Source organism: Dermacentor silvarum, chromosome 1 (genome assembly GCF_013339745.2).
Source record: "Dermacentor silvarum isolate Dsil-2018 chromosome 1, BIME_Dsil_1.4, whole genome shotgun sequence".
In the NCBI taxonomy this organism is placed as follows: Eukaryota; Metazoa; Arthropoda; class Arachnida; order Ixodida; family Ixodidae; genus Dermacentor; species Dermacentor silvarum.
In genome coordinates, this window is record NC_051154.1 from 29949538 (window position 1) to 29972406 (window position 22869).

The 22869-nt window shown below is 46.2% G+C and overlaps 1 protein-coding gene and 1 non-coding gene across 2 annotated transcripts in view; both read left to right on the forward strand.

Moving 5' to 3' along the window:
- The first annotated feature begins 385 nt into the window (after positions 1-385).
- LOC119459056 (complexin-like) overlaps positions 386-22869 on the forward strand; it is a 111653-nt gene continuing 89169 nt past the window's right edge. Inside the window, exon 1 of the mRNA XM_037720900.2 lies at positions 386-492. Within this exon, the coding sequence (XP_037576828.1) occupies positions 480-492 (13 nt within the window). The 5' untranslated portion in view covers positions 386-479. The remainder of the gene's footprint in view (positions 493-22869) is intronic.
- Positions 22155-22303, forward strand: LOC119437955 (U4 spliceosomal RNA). The gene has a single exon (XR_007465380.1). It is a non-coding gene; the product is annotated as a U4 spliceosomal RNA (small nuclear RNA).

Below are 22869 nucleotides of genomic sequence, written 5' to 3' on the forward strand. Positions count from 1 at the left end.
CCGACAGAGCGCAAGCACCCTCAGCAAGCCGACGTGCGGAAGGCGCGAACGCGGCTAATGAGCGCTGTTGCCCTATTGTGTCCCGTCGGGCGGCAGCTAGCACTTGGTCCGCCCGGGTGGCGCATTAGGGCCACTGCCGGTGGGGGGAAAAACTTTATTCTGGGCCACCCTTGACCCAGTGCCAAGGTCGCTCGAACCCCCGGCTTTCCTATCCGGAAGCCCGGTCCTCGATCGGCGAGCACGCTAGCGGCGCCTCGTGGAGCGCCGGAGCGTCTCGCGTGCCGTCGGCTGGCAACCGGGGCGAGGCGCGTGGCGCCGCACTGGCGGCGGCCGCGCGAAGCGCGCTCCGTGTGCCGCAGTACGGCTGCGCTTTCTCGCAGCAGCGGCCGCGCATTTTGTTGTCCGGATGTGTCGCGGAAGCCGAGTGCCGAGCAGCGCGCGTTGCTAGTTGTTTTGCGTCCCGTCACATCGGCACCGCCATGGACTTCGTAGGTAAGGAGCCGCCGAATTCGCTTTTGGTTCTTTGTGCTGCCTTAGCGTCGAGAGCTTTTGTTCTGGCCGGCTTGCGGTAGACTTCGTAGGCCAGCATGGTTGCTCTGTAGTCTTGGCTGAATAAAAGCAATATTTTTTGGGATGGCTGGTCTTTTTTCTCATACTTGCACGGTGGCCCTTGTTTTGGGGACTTGCTTTTGTTTCTTTGCTCCTTAGTTGCGGGCGCACTCTGCGCGAGCCTGGTTGCTAGTAGGACGGCGCGACTCGCAGCCACGGGCAGCCGTAGCGCGGGACACAGCCGCGCGTCTGATCACGAGAAAGAAATGTCCGGCTGCGCACCGCGGGTGTCGGCTTCTCCCGTGGCTGCCAAGTCCAGCGCGCAAGCAGTAGTGGCTTCGGATGGGGGCGTCGCAGGTGCCCTGCGCGGTCAGAGACGCAAGTTGCTCAGGTCGGCGGTGCGCAACGTGAGTGGCCGCTGCCGGGCCCCGTGGCGATGCCGGCGTTCAAAAATGGCGCCCATCGGGACGACCGCATCGATTTGCCGTGATGACTGCTGCGGGCAGCACGAGAGGGCGCCCGGCGCCTGAATTAAACATGAGCGTCCGGCAGCGCGAGGCGCAGGACGGATGCAGGCCGCGTCGCGCCGCAGAGGCCGGCGGTCACGCGCCGACGACGACGAAAGGACACTGTCGGGGCTTGTAAGGACAAAAGGGTTGCCACGCGGCCTTTGCGACTGCGGACGAAGGCTGGCCCGCTTCCTGGCGACCGGCCCTTTCCGCAAGAAGGGCGCGCATAATGACCCCGGAGGAGCCACTGTCCGGGTGACTGATGGTTGTGTGTGTGGCGCAGCTCCTTCCGCGCTCCCTTGTACTCTCCCTTTTCTCGTGAGTTATTCTGTATCGAGGAGAGCCTGTTTGCATACGAAGACCCACATTGCGTAGGGGCCAGATTTTTCGTCAAGGCACACAGAATGAGACTCCTTTTAAACCCCTTGCCATTTATTTTTTTTTCTGTTCGCAAACTAATAACTAAAGAAACCTTTCCAACTCTAATTCGAATACACCAACGTGGCAAACTCGGCGCCTAAGATTTACAGCTCTGAGTGAGCTTGTGTTACTCCGAAAGCTAGGTCGACAAGATCCCAGGTATTGTATTTGTACATTAAACAGTACCTGCAAACGAAACCAATAGCTGTATTTTGTAACAATCTATTGCATTTTCTATTCTTATTTTAACATCCACCCGGCCGAGTAGCCGATCCAGCGAGAACGGCTGCGCGGAGGCGATCGAGCTAATCACGAAGGGCCGAAAGTATGTAAAATGAAATGGACCATTACAAAACACGACCCCGGATTAACATGGGGTGCTGAGCAAGCAAAATATGTTTAGAAGTAAAACATTAGAGTGCCGCTGTTTTGTAATGAACAATTTAAACGCCAAGGAACGTATAAATGTTTATTAGTTGGTTAAATTAGCAGCAGGCACGTAACATAGCTTATCACTAGTATTTTATTTCTGTCCTTGTCTGTACTTTTATTTCTTACTTGAAGTTTATCTGAACCACATTTACCGTTACAGTTCAGTACAGGACAGTTTTAGAGAAAACATCTCAAGAGCAAATCAAATAGCGAGATAAAGGGGCCCATCCGAGCCCGCGCTCTTTAAGAGCCACGATGAGGGATGCATTTTAATGAGCAAAATCTTCACAATCGTTCACGAAAGCTCTGAAGCCAGACAGGGCAGGGCCTGCCTGATTTATTGCCCTTAAGTCGCTCGCGTATATCCGTTGAAAGTTTCAATTCCTGTAATACTGCGAACGGCGGTTCTCTTGCTTTCCACTCCTCCTCCCGGCTGCCTTCTTTTGTAAAGCTGATCTGAGAGAGCAGTGAAAACGTTTGATTTATTTGTTTGTGTTCTGTCTATTTCGCGTGTTTTCTCCTGCTAACTGTGCCACTAAGCCCTGCTCTAATTCCCGACGCATTGCAAAGCACCTGATACGCTCCCCGATGCTATCTTGTCGCATATCGCGCTCATACTTGTTTTTTTTTTCTTTTTTTTTATAATGCTGCAGCCCCTATAAATAGTGAAACTACTCCACATCGTTTTCTTTCTTTTTTTCTTTTTTTTTTAGTTATTGAGTCACGCCTTGTGTTTTATGTAGTTCTTTCACCCTCTCTCTACCCGCAAAAGCTGTCACCGTGACGAGCTCGAAGTTCTTGGGCATGTGAGAAGAAGCAATGGCACGCTAAAAACGAACGCGAATGCTTTTTTTTTTTATTCTTGTTTCACGCTCGTTTTGTTTCTCGTCATTTATTCTTTCTTATCCTGTTCTATCGAAGCCCCACATCTGGCATTGATTTGCCAGGGATTCTTTCTTCTAGCTCTTTCGCAAGTACCCGCCGGGTCCAATTTCTCGCGCCACCGATACTATAGAATGAATGGAAATAAACACTCTATCGGACTACTGTCCACTTCAACACGCCCTTATCACATTGGTAGTGCCCGACCCAATCTTGAAAGAGACTGATTGTTCGCGCTCCTTTCTGCGCTGTTTGGCCATCTACAAGTAACAGCAAACGAGAGGAGGTTGAAGAAGGGAAAGTATCACAATGCCAGCGCGAACGGCTAGGGAAGTGAAGTCTGCGAATTCCCCAGCGCATTGGACATGAGCTAAGCACATACACAAAACGATGTCTTTCGGTTGCTATACGGGCCTTTTCATTCATTCACGACGACAGTAGCTTTTTTTATTATTTTTTGTGAGTGCCTCAATACAATACCTCAGCAACCTTAAACCCGTCTATGAATCCCAATGGGCAGACCACTGCGTTGACGCTCCTACCTTTTCCTAAAGAAATAACTACATTTTCGCCCTGAGATCTGGTACTACTGCTCTCCCACTTCGCTTCTTTCTGATATCCTGTTTCTTCTTCGTGTTGGCGGTCAAACGAAGATCTAAATCTTCGTTTGATGAGAGCGCCGAGGACGCGCTGAGAGCACTCAAGTTAAGCAGATTGTACAATATCACACAACAAGCAATGCCTAATTCGAAAGTGATTCAGTGGATTCGTCTATGTAATATGCTAAATATATATTTATTAGTTTGTTTCCCTAATCTATTCATTAAAATATAATACTATGAAGAAGAAGTACTGGGGCGTCTTTTTCAATGATTCGTTTGATTTGGTAATCTCTTCTTCGGTGTGCCGAGTGCCACTAGTGCGGCGTCCTAATCAGTGAACAAAGGCGAAAAAGGGAAAATGAAATGTATCTCTATGAGATACGGCGCTCGTTTTTATATTGCCGTGTTATTTGCAAAATCGCTGCACCTTAATTGCCTGGCTTCTTGTGATGCCAGTCAAAAAATATTTTTGCATGTCGAAAGCGCCGAGCTATGACCTACACTTTATTTTTAGCCCCGCAGCGCACAGTAATCTGTCGTATAATGGACAATATTCCAGACGTGCGCCGCCGCATTTTAGCGAATTGCCCGATGTTGTTCGTATTAAACAGCGGCAATGGCGACTTTAGTTTTACTGGCCCCATCCTTGCCCGTTCGAGATCATCTAATCATCGCGCAGAGAGCGGCATTCACAAGTTTACTCTATTTCTCTCTCTCTCTAGCTTAATCACGGAAAGCAGTTTCACTTCAACTTCCTACATTCATACTTGCTAAACAGTTAGTGTAGCTCTTCGCACAGTTTGCGTGCGCATATATAGCAGTCAATACGGCCGCTGAAACCGCATCGATAAGGGTGCTTTTCTTCTTTTACTTTTTGTTTATCTTCCATACTCACTGTTAAGTGCTCGAAGCGTGGCTGCTTTCAGTCATTGCATCAGGGCTAGAATGCCTTCTTCTACATAACCTTTAAAATGACCATTAATGGTCGATCTGTTGAATGTGAAGCTGCCCCACCACCCCTTTATAGCTCATTCGAATTTCTGTCAGAAAACATGCATCTGGTGTGCCTATCTGACCTTCACTATTTTTTTTATTTGTCACGGTACAAAATAAAGTGAGCATTAACGGTGCGCAGCATCTGCGCCCCTGTTATGAAAATAAGTGACGCAATAGGAGTAACATTACGTGACAACCTTGAGAGACGCAGTTCTAAAACAGTCGCCTTATCCTTTAATAGTGTTGTATTTCGTGAGCCTGGCGAGATTTAGTAAAGGGGGCTTTTATGAGATAACCCGTGATCTTTAGACACGTGTACTGCTGTAGGCTTGAGGAAAAGGAAAATAACAGTTGATGCGCACAGATACACTCGTTTCCTTTCCTTTCGTTTTCCCGCGAGGGATAAGAGAGAGAAAGAAGAAAGGGGAAAGGCAGGGAAGTTAACCAGACGGGAAGATCCGGTATGCTACCCTACGCTGGGGAGAGAGGGGAGGGGGAGGTAAAGTGACAGCAAAGTAGAGATAGAGAAAGAAAGGAGCACAGACACACAATACAATCACAGTCGGTCACTGTCACTGCATACTGTCACCGCACAGCACAGTAGCACTTGCAGCACTATGAATATCTGTTCAGGCTACAGCCGCTTGTCCAAAAGTCTGTAGCCCTTAAAAACTGCAACAGTGCCCTCGTCGCCCTCCGCGGCGATGACTTGTGATGTCGGCATTCTAAAACAAGTTCCTCTGTTAAGGCTTTTGGTCAAAGCGCGCTATCGCGATTGCGAGCGATCGTCTCTGCAAATTGTAGCGAGGGCAGTCACAGAGAAGGTGCTGAAGAGTCTCCTCGCTACCACAGTCATCACACGAGGCGTCGTCGGCCCATCCGATTCGGAAAGCAAAAGCCTTGGTAAAAGCCACTACTAGCCATATTCGGCAAAGCAGGGTAGCTTCGCGACGGCAGAGTCCAGCTTAGAGCACTGCACGGGCCTATTTTTGCGGCCCGGGCCCGGCCCGGGCCCGTTTTTACATTGGGTGGCCCGCCCGAGCCCGATCAAAACATTTATGGCGAGACCCGGGCCCGGCCCGGGCCCGGAAATAATCTGCGTTACCTGCCCGGCCCGGCCCGCCACCCCTTTACCTTAATCCCGAGCCCGGCCCGAGCCCACCTCGAAACCGGCTCGAACCCGGCCCGAGACTGAAAAATACATGTTTTTCAGAGTTGAGAAGCCCGAGAATAACTCGCAGAAAGCCCGAGCCCGGCCCGGGCCCGCGTCAAAAAACCCGAGCCCGGCCCGGGCCCGGGTCAAAAAGCACACGCCGTACCCGAGCCCGGCCCGAGCCCGTGAAAAAACTGCTCTACCCGGCCCGGCCCGGGCCGGCCGGGCCCGGGCTTTCGGGTAAGCCCGAGCCCGTGCAGTGCTCTAGACTCCAGCTGGGATGCGAAGGCGTAGAGAAGAGTCTAGCTGGCGCAGCTGGTTGATTTGAAAAGTTCCTGTGTTCCACATGAAGAACGTGATATCGCGGGTGAGCATTCGAAGATTTCTAGCGGCATCTGTCCTTGATAACGGTATCGACTCCTCTTCATCGCATTGAAGGGCCGACCGAGCAGCGTTATCAGCGTGTTTGTTCCCTATGACGCCGCAGTGACTGGGAAACCAGTGAAATGTCACGTTTTGTCCTTTCTCAGTCAAGGTATGGATCAGTTCTCTAATCTCGACTACCACTTGTTCGTGTGGTCCACGCCGCAGGGCTGATAGCAAAGACAGCAGTGCTGCCTTCGAGTCACTGAATATTGACCATCTTCGATGTTGTTCTTGGCTGACGAGACGAAATGCAGCGCGAAGAGCTGCAAGTTCCGCAGCCGTCGATGTCGTTGGGTGACACGCCTTAAAACTGATGGTGGTGGCTTTCGCTGAGAAGACCACGGCTCCAGAGGAACACTGGAGAGTTGTTGATCCATCAGGATAATTATGTACGTGGTCAGCGTACCTGTCGTGCAAGAGGAGCAGAGTTAGTTGTTTAAGAGCAGGTGACGACAGCTCAGATTTTTTCCTGATTCTTGGTACGGTTAGGTGCAGTGCAGGTCGAGCCAAATACCATGGAGGAATCGATGGCTTAGTTGCAGGGGTGAAGCCTGGTGGAAGGCGGGTGTAATAATCCGAAACCTTAACACAGAATGATGCCTGCGGCCTTTCCGACGGTAGTGTTGCAAGATGATGCGAACGGGCTCGGGCAAAATGCCTAATGTGCACTCTCAGCACTTCCACAGCAATGTGTGTTTGTATTGGTTGGTCCCGGGCGATTGCAAAAGTCGCCACTGTTGATGTGCATTTTGGCAAACCCAGACAAACCCTGAGAGCCCTAGCTTGAATAGCCTATAGAGCATGAAGATTTGTCTTGCAAGTGTTGGTCAGCACGGATAAACTGTATCTCAAAAAGCCCAGAAAAAAAATGACATTCCCCAAGTCTTTCCGCCCAGAAACTTGAAAATCTGGAAAATTGCTGTCAGGCGCTGTTTTAAGTAGGTCACGTGCGGGCTCCATGAGATATATCTATCAAAGATTATGCCAAAAATATGTGAGTCTTCTCATAAGACATTATCTGGCCATTTATAGAAATGGCGTAGGGTGTCATTGGTTTGCGAGTGAATGCCACCAGTGCACATTTGTCTGACAAGATTTCAAGACCTTGGTTGCGGATGTACACAGCCGTCAGAGTAGCAGCTTTTTGAAGTCTTGCATGTATCTGAGGACGTGTCACACCTAAAGTCCATATACATATGTCGTCTGCGTACATTGATATCTTTATCGCTGCTGGCAGATGTTCAACGAGACCAATATGTGTGCGGGCGATAAAGTTTTAACGAATTAAATATGGAAAGTATGACCAGAACGATAGATGCAAGGTCTTGGGAAATAAATAAATAAATAAATAAATAAATAAATAAATAAATAAATAAATAAATCGATGCAAGCCACGTCGCGCAATAAAATTAACTGGAGTAAGCGTATACATACACAAACCCTTTCAGTGCGTGAACAGAATGGAAAAATGAGAACGCGCGGAAATCTTTGCTGTTTGCTTTTCAGTTACAAAGCTGCATACTCACTATAGAAGAAAGCATGGCTCATGCCATAGCGTCTCGGGGCGCAGCTGACCGTTGCGTGCTTCGGTGTTCTGTGGCCTTTTAGACGCGACCTTTTCTTCCGTCAGATGCTCCTTGTGTTGAGTGCCCGCAACAACGGCGTAAGGGTAAATGCTGGCCACCGCAAAAGATCGGTCGCTCATCCAAACAGACGCAATAGCTCCGGCTAAACGCTCCAGCTTCGGACACACGGCTATCTCGCTCGCTGATCTGGGTTACGACGGTCCGGTCTGAGCTCGAATCCATAGTGGCGCTAGAAGCGATGGCAATAAGAAAAAGAAAGAGAGAGAATTCAAGCACTTCTTTTTCTTCGCTCAATGGTAAAACCGCTTTCTTAGCTGTACTGCTACTGCAACGTTTCTCTCGGTGAGCTAACCCACAAAGAAAAGTTGTTTTGGTTTCTCTTGGTTCTCACAGTGACCCACTTTATATTACTTTTTTTTGTGTGTGCAGGCGTAATCTTGTTCATAAAATGAGCGTTTCAAGGAAAGGCCCATACGCTCAGTCTCGTTCGAAGTTGAGGCCCATTTATGGGCATCTCGCGTGACTCGAACACAGTTGGGGTCGAGCATGCTGAAAAGCTGTTATTTGATACCGTTTGCGTACTTCCGCTATACTCTTCAAGGCTAATGGTCACTTGGCGCACGGGTATTCGAACATGGCAGCAACTTCTTGTTTCGCAGAGTGCGTGAAACTTCCAGCGACCTATTTTAGTTGTAGTCTTTTTACTTGCTACAATTGAACATTTCCATTAAACTCCATACGTCGTCATCAATCGAACATCTCGAAAAGACGTCAGCTCTTAATAATCAATTGAGAAGTGAACGATACGCTTTCGTCGATAAGCATGGAATGCAAGTATGATAGCAACTTTTTCAGTGGCAACTTACTGACATCACCGTGTGCTGTAGGTTATATGACCTTGGGTGCTACGCAGGGGGTCCCGAGTTTGTCGCTCGCCTGAGTTTGCTCGACGGCAGTCAGCGAAGAGAGATAGCGCGTAACGCGCGAAAGCAGCAGTCAATAAAATGTCGAGATGAAACCGCGTATGTCAACACGAGCGCACTCTGCGCACGCCAGTTCTTCGTTTCAAACACAGAAGACAGGGCAATGTTACGAGCAAGCGGCGCTTATTGTTGTGAACGCAAAATCGCAATATCTCAGTACCCGTGAATATCCCGTTGTCTATCTACGCACTCGGCGCAAGCCGCTCGCCAAGTCTTTCTGGGGCGCGTCACGGGTGTGTCTCCTCTTTCGGACATTATCTGTCTATCGATCGTCGAATGCGAACAGCGCAGACGTGGCGCATTCTCACGCCAACCCCTTCCTTTCTTTCGAATACGTTAAAAAATGAATGTTTTCTATCCCTTACTTGCGCGTGAAATGCGCTGGGTGCAACAATAAACAAATGAAAGAAGGCACCCGTTGTTTGACCGCGTGACTACTTCTTTTTCCACCGCCCATCAGGGAACGCCCAAGTGACGATAACCCAAGGGTGAAACTAGATAAACCAATGAAACTGGAGGCGTGCCGAGGGTTAAATTTTATGCTGTGATACCATTATCTCATTCATCTGAGGGCGCCGCCAGAGCTCGGGTAAATCCCCAACTTTGCCCAACTCGGGCTTTCCTGTATACACCCTGTATTCAAAACGCCGTTCGCACGCTAAACAGCTCATAGCAACAGGTGCCTGCCAATCATGACAGCGAACACATCATCAGCAGAAACGGCCTGTCAATGACAGTTCTTAAGACAAACAATCATCGCGAATACGGCCTCAGATATGCCCGCCTTAGGAAACCTTTAGCCGCTAGCTGAATTCTACTCTCACGTACACGCATTACACGACAACTATCATGTGTAAACTACATTCTGCTTTTAGGCCATTACATTACAGCAGCAAAGCAGACTTTTTATCCACGGAGGGCCGGACATACTGGTCAGTGCATGGTTATGTCGGCTTCCTCACGATATGTGCCAGTCAAACGTATTTTCGATAGCTTGGCGATGAGAAGTTATGCCTGCATTCGTAGAAATCGCTCTCGGACTGATACTGCGGTTTCGCATCTGCGTAGTACGCATGCAGAACTAGAGTTAAAGCGCCATTTTAAATAACAGAGTGGTTCCGCCCAATTTTTAAGTGAGAACATGTCAATACAATTGCATGTGTGGTGATCTGACCTGCCCGACGTTCTATTGTTGCCAACTCTAGCATCACTTCGCGCCGTAACTCTGCCAGCGATCGTGAGAAAAAAAATTGACAGTCACTTTAGCTTACGCTAAAGAGGATGAAGGCGAAAGCCTGCGTGCTCACGAGACATTCATTAATTACTTGAAATTCTCATTCGAATGCGTTGTTACTTCCTATTACTTGTTTCTCTTTACTTGTTCGCTGTTTCTGTCGCCTAGACATCGCCACTGGTTCTGCATGGTTAATGGTACGTTAGAATGGTCGTGGCTTTCTCTTTCTTTCCGTTCGTCTACTTTCTTGTAGCGCAGGCAGAATGAGAGGGACACGGACAGGCACATTAGACAAACACACAGCGCTAACTTTCGACAACAGAGTTATTTCCACTCCTCGCAGGCCTACTTTACTCCTCAAAACGTCAGAAGACGCGTGTACATTGCTAGGCAAATATGAACACAACCACGAAAACCACACACAGACATTTGTGGTCACGTTGATTATTTAGGAGGGTGTCAGTTTCAACGCCAACAGAGGTAATGACATTCTTTTATTGATAAAGAAATGTATGGCTTACTGGTGCATGCGTAACCAATGCGGCTATGTTCGTAGTTTCCATAGTCATTTCGAACTTGCTTCGACTCACGATAACATTTTCTTTAATCTAGATTAGTCTGAGACGTCACCTGAGACGTCACTTGAATTTTGGTGCCATGACGCCGAACGGTCTTCGGACTTTTCGACCCATGACCCATCTAAGGCTTTCGCCTTAATGATGCAGTGTCTGCGCGTGGATAATTTTCCGTTTTTCTTCTCCTGTTTCGCTGCTGCCGCATTTCATTCCCTTTCCTACCCTCACCTTTTTCACCTTTTTATCGAATGAATGAATCCGGTACGCGTTCGGTAGTATTCGAGAAATTGCATCACGCAAAAGGGGCAGCCGCCACGCGTCAGTCGCTAGCCTTTTATTCGTTGACGCTCCTTTTCTGGCGGGTGACACTCGTATCACTTGTAGGGTGAAGGGGGATCGAACGGGTCGCACTTTCCTCGTGAATATTTCATCGCGATTGGGGCGCCACTCGACGGCCGGGATCTGCGAAGGGACTACCGCGTCTGCCGACGTGCGTGATACACGGGGCACGCACGTGTGCGCGCTTCCCGTAGCCCGCAGGCGCGGCTAAAGCGGAGGCGGCATCAAGTTTTAACGACGCTGCACGCGCCAGAACAAGGTTTGTGACGTCGAACAGAACGATAGCAAAAGTTTCAGTGTTTATTGTGGAGAACAAGAGCCTCCACAAGTGTAGAAACCCTCCATGCCACCCTTTTTTTTATTTTCCACGAACTGCAAGCTCTGACTTGTCTTTGTTCATGCTCAGTTTTGCTGTTAAGATTCGAAGCAAAAAGGGACACGGGCGCACAACTACCGCACTAGAAGGATTAGAAGACGGTTCCGCTTAAAGAATTCATCTGCATCCAGAAGAAAACGTCGAGTCAAGCGGTGGCTCCGACGCATTAACTATTCAGTAACAATTTCTCTACTTCTTCCGAAATCGCAGGTCCCGTGCCACGCCACTGTGTGTGGAAGGAATTTTAAATTCGCTCGGTTTTTCCGCTGTTGTTTTTGAAAGTTACTGTTTACAGCGTAGGCCGCACAGTACGTGCATCGAGACACAGACGACTACGTATTAGCAACTTTGGCTATACGGCGAAGGTCACGATGGGAGTTTGTTGGGGCGCTATAACGTAAAGCTATTCCAAACTGTTTTTGTTGCATTTGTGCGATCAGCACACCACGATTGATCAAACATTTTGTTTGGCCCATCCCCACTTCACCTGTTTGTCACGCGACGTTTACGAGACCGCGAAAAACTCCCCAGCTTGTATGACGAGTCCACATTGGTTATGCATGATTTGACCGAACTAAAGGAAAATAAATAGTTCCAATTCTACGCCTTTTCGCCATTATCCCTCCAGTATTGGTCAAACGTTTTCGGGCTGCACCCACTTCGCCTGTCTGTCATGCGATGTCACAAAACCGCGAAAATTCACGACGTCAAAGTGATGTTTACGTATTAAATATTCATTAATATACCGAACAAAACTGAATTTTTCGCGGAATAGCTGGAGACTGCCCCGTTCCAAAAGGAATAGAAAATTGCTGCCCGCCGATCAGTGTGGCACTGGCTACGCGGAGCTGCCGGGGAGACCGAATTTATTGCTTAAAATAAAAAAAATGCGCGGCAGTATAACGTTGCCAAGCTCTTTCAGCATTTATACGGCAATGCTCTACCAATTCTTCTTTGCTAAGGATGTGTTTTAGCGGCATTTTAACATTCCCGTTGCACGCCGCTGCGATTTTCGACCAACCACCGCAAGCTAGGCCAGGGGAAGCAAGCCAATCGCAGACGCCGACACCACCCTCCTCATGCTGTTATCAACTTTCTTTGCGCTAACTCGGCCACACCAAAACCCTCTCACTTATGCGCGCTCCTCGCCTCTCGTCAGCCAATTAGATAAGAAAAACTTGTCACGGTAGGCAACGTTATTGACTTTTAAAGCAAGCAAAAGCAAATGTAATCTCCCATAAACGATGAGAGCGTTTGATTGGGCTTTTCAAACAACGGGCTATATACGGGTCACCGCCCGATGCTTGCATCGGCGGTTACGTAAATTGATGCCAGGAGATTGGAAAAAATTAAAATTAAATTCTGGGGTTTTACGTGCCAAAACCACGATCTGATTATGAGGCACGCCGTAGTGGGGGACTCCGGAAATTTGGACCACCTGGAGTTCAATAAAAACAGATTGGAATATATTGGTCAGTCATATCGAAATAGAAAGAAGTGTAGCGCAACACGGGAACATAGACACCAGCACGAACGACGCAGCGCTTACTTTCAACAAGGAAACTTTATTACTGGATCAGTTGTTACTAATAACATATAGCAGTATCTGTCACAAGAGCACGTGTCAATACGTGTCTTGAGCGAAAGTACTGAATACAAAAAAAAAATTACGGAAGTTTACAAGAGCCGCTAACAACCACCAAAAGCTGCGATACATTTCATATGACAACAATTATCCAGGCACGGTAAATATGAAAGTTCCTCAACCGTCAATTACATGGATGGTTTGCTGATGCGCTGATCTGTGAATAAGTTGTTTTTTTTTTTTTTTCTACGATTAATTTATCCCCTCAGAGTTGCTTTTTGCCCAATACGAGCGTATTTTCCAAGCTGGAGGAAGAAGAAGACAAGGCATTTATTTAATGCTTTGTCCGCATCTCCATCTGGAGGAGCAGCTACTTATGCCGCATAGAAACACTAGGAAACCATTGGACGGAACCTTGACAATATTGTTACTATGTTCTCTGAATCACTCGTTTAAACACCCACCTGTCTGCCTCAAAGAGAGAGGGGGAGAGACAGGAAAGGCAGGAGGTTAACCAGAGGCGAGTTCCGGTTTATAATTTTTGACACCATAGTAGAACGCCTTAAATTACCGCTGTTGAACATGCGCATGCTTAAAACCAGTAATTTACCGCACATCATGTGGCATAGTTGAAAAGTTATGCTCTAAAGAAGGAAGTAATGTTGGAGCATTACGTTTGCAGGACTGACTCCTTGCCTATATTTACTTGGGCATTAGACGGTTCTGGTACCCTATGCTGTAGCACGTTCACTCCAATCGAGCACAAGCAAAGTGAAAGTACTGCACCGAAAAGTGTACCAGAGCTCTCAAAAATGTAGTTAACTATGGGACGGTCAGTTATTCTCGCATAAAGGAGTTGCCAGTACTCTTTCCTTTCTTTTTTTTAACGACATAATGTAGCGCGAAGGCAGAATTACAAAGAAGATACACAGACGCACGTCACAGGCTTTGTATCTTCTTTGTAATTGTGTCTTTGCGCTACAATATGTCGTTAAGCAAACACCAACTTGCCCAACAACAAGTCCTTCTGCAGCTCCTTTTCTTTTGCTCTTGGAATGTAAACAAGATAATTAAGACCCCTAGACAACAAGAGTGTACTCGGAATTGTCGTTGTCTGATAATGAATCTGCAACTGGCCTGCCATGATAAACAAACATTAAAGAGCAAAGAAAACTCCAACCAAATTTATTTTTGAACAATTTAAAAAAAAGAGCGACCGAACCTGTCTTTCCGTATTCAGAAAACCGGCACATACAGTACGATATCTTCACTTTCTGTAGTTTTCTGTAGTCCGAAGACTCGTCAAGAGCGCCGAAACTATTTGCTCGACCCGCACCTTCAGAAGGAAGAAAAGAACCGAATGCCCTAGTCGTCTATTGGCAAGACTAAAAACTTGCCGGAAAGAATTCGTCAACACAAGAATGACCTTCACCACCTAAACACAGAACGCAATGTTGTGGCAGAACGCTGCGAGCTTTTGGTCACCAAATTATCCCAGACGGCGCTTTGGTTTTGGAGAGAGAAAGTAGCGGCTCCTTTTGGCATCCTGACTCATGCAGAAGACGCCGGGTAACATCAATTGTCCATCAGGAGCGCTTCCCGTTGTTACACTCAAGAACTGCGAATAGTGTCCGAAAAAAAAAAAAACGCAACTAAACTGCTTCGCCTCACGTCGTGTGCGGTGTGCGTGTGTCTGTGTGTGTGTGTTAGTTTTAGCAGTTCACGAACAATGCAGCGCATTCTTTAATAATTTCTTTCTGCAAAGGTGAGGGGGCATAACTTTTAATGAACGTTGACGTCATGAAAGTCTACTGCTAAGTGTGGCGATTAGATAAAGAGGTCCAACCGTTTTGTTGCGTTTTTATTCAAACCCATGCGGCTGTTTCTACTCCTGATGGCTCTTCTTTTCCTTCCTCTTCTTCTTCTTTTATTGCTAACTTCAACCGCTATTACCCCGCACATCCCCGATTCAAAATTCAGCCAGCACTGTAAAAGCTTCTCTCTCCATAATTATGCATTTGAATTTAAGTTATAACTAAAGAAAAAAGTTTTCCTCGCGTTTATTCATCCGTGACAGAGACGTCAGCGCTAATTATGGATACTTCCATAAATGCCTAATTAGGTTTACTTTTTTTCTATATATAGAACAGACGGTCTTTGTCTTCTATATTATAACTCTTTGTCTATATACATGCGCACACCACTACGCAAATAGCTAATAGGGAATATAAGATATATATATATATATATATATATATGGAACGAGAATAAAGTAAACCGAGGAGCCCGATTTTTCTTTGTCATATAAGAAGCTAGCAAACAATGACACTAAGGACAGCATAGGGAAAATTATCCGAGTTCTTAACTGACATAAACAAATTATAAGTAAATGGAAATATATTAGATATATGGCATGAAAAGAGATCTCACCAGAGAGCAAAGCGAAACTGTATTACTATAGCCAAGTACAATTAACTGCAACTAAGGCTTCACGCATCGTCATGTATCGAAAACGCCTCCCCTCAAAGCCTGTTCTATTTTGCAGTTTGAGTGTCACTGCGCTCGCGCGTATCTGAACGATTTGCTCTTAGTTTTGGAGTATTTTCACTAGCGTTTCGTGGTTCAGTTGAGCACTCATGTACTTGCACAGGGAGCGAGTTCTGTCGGTCCTGTTCCAGCTAATTTCAGAATGAGTCACGGTTAATTATAGGAACTCCTAACACATTCACCGAGCACTTTTCTTGCGAGGATGTAGCGTCATTGTCATCGTTGTCTATTTCATGAACCTTGTTTTCAGTTTTCGCTTCGTATCTGAATGCTCAGAACTTCTCGAGGGCAGGTGGATCGAACAAGACACACGCGAACTTGAGTCTTGTTGAGTTGTAATATAGCCAATTTCTGGTAGGTTTATTTATGAGCGTATTGCTTTCTATTGGCGATTCCTATTATACGCGTCGTCGGCAGATGAGTAAGCGATGAACCGAATATATGGGGAACCGATAAGTGCGAATTCAAAGAATCGAGCTGAAAGAAAAAGAAAAAAAGTAGCTTGCGATTTGTGTTATTTGTGTGTATATGTACAAGACTTCGACCTGTCTCCAGTGCCGTATCGACGACGAGTTTGAATTAATGACGGCAAGAAGAAAACAAGGCCACATGGCAGTGAAAGTTAGGGCGTAACTATCGCCCGTCTGGTACTAGCAGTTCCAAACTGCATTTCCTGGCAGCGTGGGCGACAGAACAAATGAGGAGTTACCGCCCATAAAGAACGTCGTGTTGGCTGTGTCTCTTCTGCCTAATGCTGTGGCGAGAACGAACCAGCCCTCTGCGAGTGAACATGCTGTTGTTCGTTACGGCAGTTGGTAACCATGGCTACCCACCGCCGCTATTCATAAACACTCCAAGGAGGCAACCGGAGTATGGCGGAGAGAACAATGAAAGTGCGTCGCAAGTCGGTTTGCTCGGCTAATAAAAGCATGAATTTCCAGTCCCGCATCTGACTCATTTTAATTACGTAAGCACTTAATCAGCACTCCCAAAGTTATATAACCTCCGAAGCTTTCAAGCTCTAAAAAGGAGCTTATATATGCGTCCTAAACTCTAAAACTCTGAGCAGCTTATGGGCATTGTTCGAATCACAATAATATCGTTTAACTTTTCTTGCAAAAACCAATTATGGTATTCTATTGAATTATTGCATTTCAACAGAAAATCTATTGAAAGTAACAACGAACGATACAATAGAAACAAACTGAATTCTACGACTTGTGTAAGACAAAGTTAACTTCAATAGCAGGGTTTTCCCCGCAATTATGAAACAAGCTAAATTAGGCTCAATGTTGGCCCGAAACCCTGAATGTTCTCGATGGAAATGAATTTCAGATGAAAAGTTTGTCTTAAGCCACGTTTGTCGATTTGAATCTATTAACTTTTGCAGCCATTTGTTAAGCGTGATATTGTGCTGAATCTAAATTTCCACTATATGCTCCGTCAGCCTTATCTTCAAGTCCCGGGTTTACGAGTGCAGGACAGGACCAGCCAACAGAAACCACTATGCTTTCAGAGAATAGCTGACGCTCAAGCAAGACATCGTGCTGATTGATGCGTCACACGAACGTAAAATCAGCGCGCAACGACCAAACGTCAGATACACCCTACAGGCCAGAGAATGTAACGATTTCTTACAATGCGATTCCTTTTTCGCCACTCTATCCCAGTGTTCTGAGGGGTGCTCCGCCCACTTATTACCAGCATCGGCAGGTTGTGAATGGTGGATGATAAAAAATAAGAATAATCGTGTGAAAAAAAAAATTGTTAAAGCGGCAAGACTGTGGTAAAGGCAACTCCCCACGGTGTGCGCGCAAAGTCTCGCTTCCGCCAGTCTCGACTTTTCATTTAAATAATTTATATCGGCACAAACCTGAATCTGAAGTACTTTAGCGAAAAAAAAAATCAACTGTACGCCATGTGATAAGCCCCATGCAATGGATGCCGCAACTATTCCAATTTCTATACAATGCGACGCAAGTGGAGCGTTCCGCCGCAGCAGCATTTTCTTCCCGCGCACACGAGCCTTCATGCGTGCCTTCTATCGGTAGAGAGGAAAGAAAAACGTAACAATGAAAACAACTGCATCAACGTTCTAATCAGTTAGAATGGAGTTTGCCCGGTGGTGTGCCGAGGTTGACGAAGTTTTTTTTTAAATATTTACTTACTTTTATAATGCTGACTAAGCCAGTCAAGCCTTTTTGCGAACGGTGAGAAAGAATTTAACCGAGTGAAAAAATACAACAGCGGAAGGCTAAAACGATGTGGCCACCACCGCAGCGGGCTCGCGTCGCCATCGACGCGATAATTTGCATTAGCTCGGTGGTCGCAGCCTGGGCGGTTTGTCCTCCGAGTGTGTACAGCGTAATTTGATTCCGGCAGTCGACGCGCCTAATTGGTGTCTTCGGGAGAGGCAGTTATCGGCCCTTTTGCGGTTCATTCCTGGGCCTTGTGTCCGAACACGCGTCTTAGGCGCACAGTAAAGTAAGACCAAACGTCAAGAGTGCAGTTAGAAAGGAGAGATAGAAAAGATAGAAAACATAAAAGAACGAAAGAGCTTCGCCTAATGGCAGCATTCGTGGCAGGCATAAGCGTGGTAGCCTTACAATGCCGAGCGACCATTGTCGTCAGGGCGCACCAGCATTTTGAGAATGATCATACGAGGTGTGTAGATGCCATTAAAACGACGTATGTCAGATAGGGAACACGACGAATGGCTTCTGGGCTAAATATGTTTTACTGTATTTCGTTGTCCATTCCTTCATGACGGTTTTGTTTTCCTTCAAACGCTCTCTTGAAGTCAGAACAATGAACATCTTAGCTACTTCGTTTCCCATTGTTCTGCAGTAACAAAAAAAAATTTAAAAAAAACGAAAATAAGAGGAGGGAACAGCGTCTAAAGGTGGTGCAGTTGCTCCGAAGCGCACATCTTTAAACGACTAGCTACAACTCAAACTCCATGACACCACCGTGGAAGCCACGTGGATTTGCGAACTTGCGTTCCGTCATGGTCGATAAATACATGCCGCAAGTGCTTGCCACCATTAATATGAATTGCTTCACTGAAAATGCTTTGCCGCTGAGTCTAATACATGGCATCGCAAGAATTAATTTTTTAGAAATGATCAACCATGATCCTATCACATGGTGAAAACACACTATAGTGTACTTCATAGCCCGTTTGAGTTCTGGTTGCAATGTTTCAAGCAGCACTTTATTAAATGTCAGTTATCAGCATGAGTCCAAATGAGACAGAGGTACACTGTAAGATGGAGACTTGAAATTATCAACACCGTTCAACGAGGGATATTTCCGGAGCCAATAATTCGGCAATGGGACTCGTCTTCGTCAGGGAAACAAGTCCCAGCGAAGAAAAGTTCCCTTGCGGAAACGTTCGCTCCGGTGAATTCCCCCATTCCTCATTCGGGCAGTGTTGATCAGTTTTTATAATATGGTTTCCATAACCCGTGTTCCTTTTTTTTCCTTTAGGTATAAAACTATTTTTCGCCCCGTCATGCACGATTTCAGAAAAAAAAAATCCACCATCGAACATAGTAAATCTGAATCCCAGAGAAAGTCAGTAGATAACAGCGCAAGTCATGCGTTCATGCGGTGAAGAAAACACTTTGCTCATCGGCACCAGTGGGGTTCGCATCAAGTTTTCTGCATCCAGGTATGTTTGAGAGCCGGAAGCTCCGACCGCTGCATTGTTGGCATTTTTTTTTCTTTATTGCATGGAAAATCCAAAACTTAGAGCAGGCGCACACATGCACAAACGGCTAAGTTGGACGCTTGGCAGTTTTTGCAGGGTGCGAAGTGTTCGCGACGCCACCTCTCAGAGTCGCGTCATGTGCGTAGCCATTTAACCATCATCATTACCAGCTTACTCTATGTCCACTGCAGGACGGAGGCGTCTCCCAGCGAACTCCATTACCCCGGCTTTGCATAAGCTGACTTCATTCTATTTTGCGAATTTCCCAACCTCATGGTCATGCCACTTAGTCCTCTGCCGCCTTCGACGGCGGTTCCTTTGTTTTTGGCACTTATTCGGTTGCTCTATTAAACCACCGCTTACGTATCTGATCTGCGTTAATCGCATACCCTTCGCAGCTCCATTTCTTCCCCTTCAAGTCATTTATATATCACCTACGCCCATTTACTTACTAATCCTTCTGCTGTCTTCCTGTCTGTTAGCATTAGGCCTATCACTTTTCGGGCCGCAGGCATATGATAGATGGAACGTAAAATGTATTTTGTAAGCAACAGCGTTGGTATTTGCCTTGAGTAGAAATGACGACGACAAACAACAAACTTTAAATGGCGTACTTCGGACATCATCCAATAGAATTTCAGATGTACAAAAGTACTGCCTTCAAACAACCTTGTCACCACGTGTCTAATACTGTGCGCAGCGCTTACGAGGTCTTCCACGGCAGTCTTTCATGCCAACATTACTCATTTAGTAATAAATATAAATATTACTAAGAGGTTAGGTTAAGTAGCTGGAAATGCCGCGTTGACAGCCATCTTTGAAACACGTTCTGCTGCGCACCGAGTTCACGAGAGCACTGAAAGCCTACAAAGACATTAATTGTCAGTCATAAATATCCCACGGCCTTAGTCATGCAGTCGCAGATTGTGCTGCCGAAATTGCCAGACCAACGTGGCGTCAACGCAAGCGCGAATCAGGACCCCAATGTCACGTGATTCAAGTTATTTTTGTCATTAGCTGACCGCAATCGTGCCCAACATCGCGATTGGCTTGCAGCTTGTCTTACGAACAGTTCTAGCGTGAGAGATTTTTTTGTGAATACAGACCCCGTTTCGAAGAGGACCATGGTTTCGTGTTTATGACAGGAATGGTAAGCATGACATCGCACGCTAGCGCGCTTTCGCGTGTTTGCCTTTGTCACCTACGTTCACCGGCATATGTACATGTTCACAACTGCGTTTCCCACCGCGTGCAAAAGAGATGGTTCCCCTTACTACTGCACTCTTAGTAAATTTCGGCACTTTCAGTTTACTCACTTTACTCAGCGCCGTCGCTGTTTACGAAACCTTCGTCTGCGAACACCACTGTCGTGCAGAAAAGCACGCTTGCCGTGCTAAGCGCTTATTGCTTTTGGTGTAGGCGCTGTAGGCGTTATTAATAGTCCCGGGATTGCTTTTCGAGCAGTAGTTATATACTTACTGACTACATAATTATATAACCAGTTTTTTGGGGGGAAGCTGAGTGCTGTTTGTTTAGGAGATATTTAGGACATATGTTGTTATTCCCATTTGCATAGGTATTTAACAATAACTGAGCACTACGCATAGTTGAGCCACCTAATGAAACAAGCTTGTACATATTTTTTTTTGATGTTGCTGCGATTGTAACCCGCAGCGCAACAGCCATAAAGTCACACCATTCTTCAGCATAGCGCACGCACGCACGCACACACACACACACACACACACACACACACACACACACACACACACACACACACACATATATATATATATATATATATATATATATATATATATATATATTATATTATCAACACAAATAGCTTAATTCAGTTGCAGGTGACTGAGAAAATGTGCTGAGAAAATGCGCATCTGTCTTGATGATCCAGTTCTATATCGGCTTTTAGCAGACGCTCTAACTCTTGCCTGGGTGCAAGTAGGTTCAAATTATAGCCTTTAAAGGAGAAAATCGGTGACCACGAAACTTCGAATGTCATCACTAGACGAGGATCCCTTTTGTTTTCTTTAATAATTTGTAGTGCTGAGTTCGAAACTCTTGCTTCACACTCACAACTGTGCTGAAACTACAAATTGCGAAATGATTATTTAATATCAGGTAGCGCGCCAATATTGTTGGCAACAAAGGCGTCGAAACCCCCCCCCCCCATTCAGAGTTTATTTTCTTAGACGTAAACGTGCCATAGCGCATTGCGCAAGAACCAAACAGCAGGTCAGGAATGTCGTGCGAAAGTGGCAGGTCAGGAATCTCGTCCGAAAGTGATTGCCGGACATTCTCGCGAACGCGGATAGCGGTGACTGGCCGCTGGCCGGTGGCCCCTGAATTCCAAAGCCGTCGTTTGTCTCCCCTCCTGTCACGCTTCCACAAGGTTTCGCAAGAATGGCCAGGCGCGTTCCTCGCTCATCCCGGATAACTCATTAAACGGGGCAACCGTTGCAGGCGCCGCTAACGTCAAAGGCAAGCGCGCACTGCATCCTGAGCGCAATGTTCAGGCTGTTGTGTAATAGGCACATTGCGCCTTAGGCTTAAGAAGCCCTTTGGGTTAAAATTATGTTCAACAACAAGAACTGTTCCTCGTGTCTGCTGATTTTATGGCTGTTGCTTACCCGGTGGAAATAGAATGCACAGGCAAAACAGCCGAGTCCACAGTGTTCTATGGAGTCACTATGAAACCCCGTTACACAGTCGACAAAAGTCATGTAAACGTAGAACAAAACAAACTGAAAATGTTTAAGTGCCTGTTCCAGTGAGCGCGCTAACTGGACCACGATCCTATTTCCATAACAGCTCAAATAGTCGCAGTGTACCATGGCCACCCAATAGTAAATCTAGGTCAAGCACTTTCTTTCAGCTTCGAAATGTTTCCGGAGCTGTCTGAAAGCAGTTAGAACTGATTAGAATTCTTTTTCCGTTTCTTGGATATCTCTTTAGATTGAAGTAGACAACGGATACCATCTTTTTTTTTATATTGAAGGAAATAGAATGCAGTCACAAGACCTCTAAAGAGGCTTGAAACATAGGCATGGGGAAAAGTTAGGCGTGAGCTCTATAGGCATGTTCATTTGTCTGGTAGTTTATAATAATTTTCTCCTGTATTTAATGTCGTTGTAATTATTCATGCGAATAATTATTTCTTTTGCTTAAGTGTCACGTATGTTGTGTACCAATTTTGACGTGCACTACACAATCTGTTATTACTACACTCCAGCTTTGCGCAGAGGCGGTGTCGTATACCTAATGAAGTGATAACTGAGGGGCGACTATTGCTAGTTGAAGCTCACTACACTCCAGAATTATTGGTGCATATTCTTTTCCAAGCAAAAATGAAGTCATTATTTGTTACCTGTGAATCAGGAGAGGCCGCCTGTTTTATCCCCTGCAGTTCACATTAATGGAAGCTGCTTCCGTTTTATCGTCCTATCTGTATCATGCGCGCGTCAAACGAATAGGATTACGTTCTCTGCAAACGCGTGCCACTGGTAGAGGGAAATGTGACAGGGTTGTTTTTGAGATTAAGTTTCTTTATCGACGAAGAGTCATTTGCAGTGCAACAATTGCACGCCTGGGACTACGAAATCTAACTCCCGTCGCATCTGCAACGCACATTTGGGCAGCGAACTTTGTTTTAGTATTAGCAGAAGCTTGCAATGCATTAACTAAATCGTATACTTAACTAATTGTGAAATCCTTGCTATACGCTGCAAAATTCGGCCGCGTGATGACAGAGTCGTTTGTTCAGGAGCGTGTAAGCTTAAGCACAAAAATATTCTGCGTACTTTGAAGCGGCGCAGAGCTCTACCTCTGTTCAGCAAGCAATGCTGCGTGCTGGTATCACAGGCGAAGCGGTGCTCTCTCATGAAGCGCAGCATTTATAACTAATGAGGGTGGAGTCAGCCTTCTTTGCGTCGAGTGTTCAGGTCA